The sequence below is a fragment of the Bison bison genome, unplaced genomic scaffold (genome assembly GCF_000754665.1).
Source record: "Bison bison bison isolate TAMUID 2011002044 unplaced genomic scaffold, Bison_UMD1.0 scf7180017864297, whole genome shotgun sequence".
In the NCBI taxonomy this organism is placed as follows: domain Eukaryota; kingdom Metazoa; phylum Chordata; class Mammalia; order Artiodactyla; family Bovidae; genus Bison; species Bison bison.
This window is the reverse complement of record NW_011494869.1, coordinates 7,228,245-7,232,141: the sequence shown is the minus strand read 5'-3', so window position 1 is coordinate 7,232,141 and position 3,897 is coordinate 7,228,245. Positions and strand designations below refer to the sequence as shown.

General features: G+C 60.8%; 1 protein-coding gene across 3 annotated transcripts in view; it reads left to right on the top strand.

Moving 5' to 3' along the window:
- Positions 1-3,830, top strand: part of HSF4 (heat shock transcription factor 4) — a 5,352-nt gene extending 1,522 nt beyond the window's left edge. Inside the window, exons 5-13 of one of the 3 annotated variants that reach the window (XM_010851066.1) lie at positions 259-334; positions 461-525; positions 1,028-1,124; positions 1,378-1,505; positions 1,628-1,855; positions 2,351-2,456; positions 2,555-2,620; positions 2,712-2,826; positions 3,065-3,830. In XM_010851066.1, coding sequence (XP_010849368.1) covers positions 259-334; positions 461-525; positions 1,028-1,124; positions 1,378-1,505; positions 1,628-1,855; positions 2,351-2,456; positions 2,555-2,620; positions 2,712-2,826; positions 3,065-3,216 — 1,033 coding nt within the window. In that variant the 3' untranslated portion in view covers positions 3,217-3,830. Of the gene's footprint in view, positions 1-258; positions 335-460; positions 526-1,027; positions 1,125-1,351; positions 1,506-1,627; positions 1,856-2,350; positions 2,457-2,554; positions 2,621-2,711; positions 2,827-3,064 lie in introns of all 3 variants that reach the window. The other 2 variants (XM_010851067.1, XM_010851068.1) reach the window with 2 other exon arrangements.
- The last annotated feature ends 67 nt before the right edge of the window (positions 3,831-3,897 follow it).

Below are 3,897 nucleotides of genomic sequence, written 5' to 3'. Positions count from 1 at the left end.
GGGGCGGAGGAGGTTGGGGAGGGAGAAGGGGGGCTCTGGGCGCGAGGACACTGGCTTCTAGACGGTTCTGGGCAGCTCCTTCCTCTCTTGTGCCTCGGCGCCTCCTCCAAGACCAGTGGGCCGAGCTGTGGCAGTCTCTTGACTATGGATGGACGATCATCCGAGTGGGCGCGGGCGCGGGCCTGCCATTCTGGGGATGGGGGTGGTGACCCCGCGAACTCTCAGATGCCTCAGCACCCTCCCACGCCTTTTCCCCAGGCAGAACGAGATCCTGTGGAGGGAGGTGGTCACCCTGCGGCAGAGCCACGGTCAACAGCATCGGGTCATCGGCAAGGTGTTCCTCTGCCCCGACCCCACTCCTGAACGTATCCCCCCAACGCCCAGCCCTGGAAGCCCCCTGGAAGTGTCTTGTTAGAGTGAGGGGCAAGGCCCCAAAGATGAGTTAACCCTTTGTTTTCAGCTGATCCAGTGCCTCTTTGGGCCACTTCAGGCTGGGTCTGGCAGCGCAGGAGCTAAGAGGAAGCTGTGAGTGAGAACCCCAGAGACGCCCCCACCCCCTGCCAGAGCCCTGGCAGGACTCCTTCTCCTTCAGAAACCCCTTCACCTGCCTTTCCCACTGCACTACCGTCTTCCTCACCCCATCGCCATCTCCCCAAAAGCCCCATTCCAGGGCTTCCCCCTACCCCTAATAATACCACCAAAACCCTGACTCTCAGACCCCTCACTTCCAGGACCTTAACCCTGTATTTCCACCCCATGATCCCCTTCCCCCTCACCCCAAAGCATCCCAAGAGCAGAGGGTCTGGGGCCCAAACCAGGCTTCCTCCCTCCCCTCTGCCCCCAAAGGGCCCCCATCTCTGTGGGGGGAGCCCCTTCTGCCTCCAGCATGTGACTGATGCCCTGGCAACAGGCCTCAGCTCTGCTGACGTGGCTGCTGGGGCCTGTGGGAGGGCGGTGGTGCAGGCTGAGGGGCCTGGGAGATGAACCTGCCCAGCCCCCTGCCTGTGCCCCTGGCCACCTTGCACAGGTCGCTGATGCTGGATGAGGGGTGCCCATCGCCAGCCAAATTCAACACCTGCCCCTTACCTGGTGCCCTCCTGCAGGACCCCTACTTTATCCAGTCGGTAGGTTTTTGCTTCTCCTCTCATCTCTCCATAGAGAGCCTGTTCCCTTTCCCCATTCCCCTAAAAGAACAGATTTTTTTTAAAAAGAAATAGAAGAGAAGATAGAGCCTAGCCTCCCTCCCACCAGACCCCGCGTGGACCAAGCCTCCCCCCTCAAGCCTTCCCCCTTAGGTCTTGCCCATGTGATACCAGTCAGGCTCCGGCTCACCCTATGACTTTAGGTGAAGGGCACAACCTCGTCTTCTACTTACAGCCCCTCCCGGAGACCACGCTGGGCCTCAGCAGCCCTCACAGGGCCAGAGGCCCCATCATCTCCGACCTCCCGGAAGACTCTCCTTCCCCTGAAGGAACCAGGCTTTCCCCCTCCAGTGGTGGTAGGAGGTAAGAGGGACAGGGGTTGCCCTCTGGGGAGCTGTGGGGGGTGGGCCTGGCAGCCCAGATGGCTGTGGGGATAGGGGGAGAGGTCAGCGCCAGGGTCTGGTTGAAGCTTTTCTCTGGTGCAGGGAGAAGGGCCTGGCACTGCTCAAAGAAGAGCCAGCCAGCCCAGGGGGGGAAGGCGAGGCCGGGCTGGCCCTGGCCCCAAACGAGTGTGACTTCTGCGTGACAGCACCCCCACCGCTGCCTGTGGCTGTGGTGCAGGCCATCCTGGAGGGGAAGGGGAGCTTCAGCCCTGAGGGGCCCAGGAATGCCCAACAGCCTGAACCAAGAGGCCCCAGGGAGGTTCCCGACAGGTGAGCAGAAAGCCCATTTGTGATTACAAACCCCATGGGCCACTTTTGCAGCTAGACCGGCACTAGCTAGTCCTGAAACTTCCCAGCCTTGTCTGCCCCAGGGTGGCTGAGGAGGCAGCCATGATCTGACCTGATTTTGCAGAGTTGCTCTAAGGAGCACCAGCTTCAGAGGCCCCTGGAAAGCGGAAACTTCTCAGTGGCAGGGCTGAGGAGTCTGCATTTTAAATGCCACCACTGGAGTGATTGTAAAGATTGTAAAGTACATAACAGTTTAGGACCCACTGGTACTGATAACTGCCTGGTGGGGGCAGGCACACGACCCAAACCTCAGGCCAAAGGTAGGAGGCAGAAGGTGCTTTCTCTGTGCCCTTCTGTGTGTGTGGGTTGGGAGGTCCTCTTCTAACACTCTAGATGTTGTCAGATTAGATCCTGATGTATCCAGGTTCCTTGGAAACCTAAAGCAAGGAGTGGCCAACAGCAGTTCTCTGTGCACAGGGGCCCTCTGGACCTGGAGAGGGGAGGCCGGAGCCCAGACAGTCTGCTGCCTCCAATGCTGCTTCGGGCCCCCCCTGAAAGTGTGGAGCCCGCAGGGCCGCTGGATGTGAGTACACGTTCAGTGAGGCAGGGGCACAGGGCTCGGTGGGCTCCAGCTGTTTGGGCACCCTGGGGAGGACACCGTTGACCCAGAGCTCCCCTCAGGTGCTGGGCCCCAGCCTCCAAGGGCGGGAATGGACTCTGATGGACTTAGACATGGAGCTGTCCCTGGTAAGATGGGGGTGGGGAGGGTGGTGGGGGTGGGTGCTGAGAGTTGCTCAGCCAAGCCCTTTAGTCCACCACTGTTCTCCCTCTGCCAAAGCCCCAGCTCCCTTCCCCAGCTGCTTCCTGGGGTTCTCTTCTGCAGTTGCAGCCCTTGGTTCCAGAGAAGGGTGAGACCGAGCTGGCGGTTAAGGGGTTAAATTCTCCAGGCCCAGGTAATATATGTGGTGACTCAGGGACCTGGGGGACACCCTGAGGGGCCTGAGGTATCACGATTGGGTGGGCTGGGCAGTCGATGTTTTGGAGGGAAATCTCCCAGGCTGGGAGAGAGGGGGAGGTTGAGAGTGGATCTTTCATCGCAACTGACCAGAGGGCAAGGCGAGTGAAGCTCTCCTTCCCCGAAGAAAGGAGATGACCATCTCTCCCTGCTGAGTACAGCCCCGCTTCTCCTAGGAAAGGACTCCACACTCGGGGCACCACTCCTGCTGGACGTCCCAGCGGCTTTAGGAGGCCCAGCCCTCAGCCTGCCCGGAGCTTTAACCATTTACAGCAGCCCTGAGAGCCGGGCCTCCTACCTGGGCGCGGGAGACAACCCCTCACCCTGAAACCCCCTCCACTCCGAAGCCAGCCCTGCTGAGGGGCTGGCCGGCAGTAGCACGCCCTGCTCGGCTTCCTTGAGCCCCCTGGTGGACGCTGAGTGAAGCCCCACTTACTTGGCAGCCCCTCTCCATTCCCGAGTCCTGCATAAAACCGCAATTTTTTTTCTGTTTCTGGTCTCTGTTTCCTCTACCGACCAGGGAGCACAGAAGTCATGGGTGGGGGGCGCCTTTGCCTTCATAGAAACGTCCAGATCCCAGGGCTTTAATGTTAATCGAGGAACCCTGGGAGAGCGGAGGTGCCTCCGAGGCCGAGCTCTCCTGCTTAGGCCCCATCCTCCGGGTGCGAATCCAGGGCTGGCGCATGGCCACTATGACCTCCGGGAATCGGGGGCTTTTAGGGGTCACACCCAGAACCGCAGTGCACCCGCTCTGTGATCTTGAGTAAGCTGGGCTCCTTCTCTGAGCCTTCTCTGTGCAGGCAAAGAGAATGGGTGTAAAACGCATGGGAATTGCTGGGGTACTTGGGTCCGCGGGCTTAAAGGTCCCCACCCTGACTCCTCCGGCGCGCCCGGGGTGATGAGGAAAAACGCAGCCAGGCGGTACTCGACCTCTGCGGGCGGCCTCCCTGCGTCCCGAGAAGAACGGCCCCCTCTCCCCACCCCCTCCCGGTTCCCGGCAGCCCTGGCC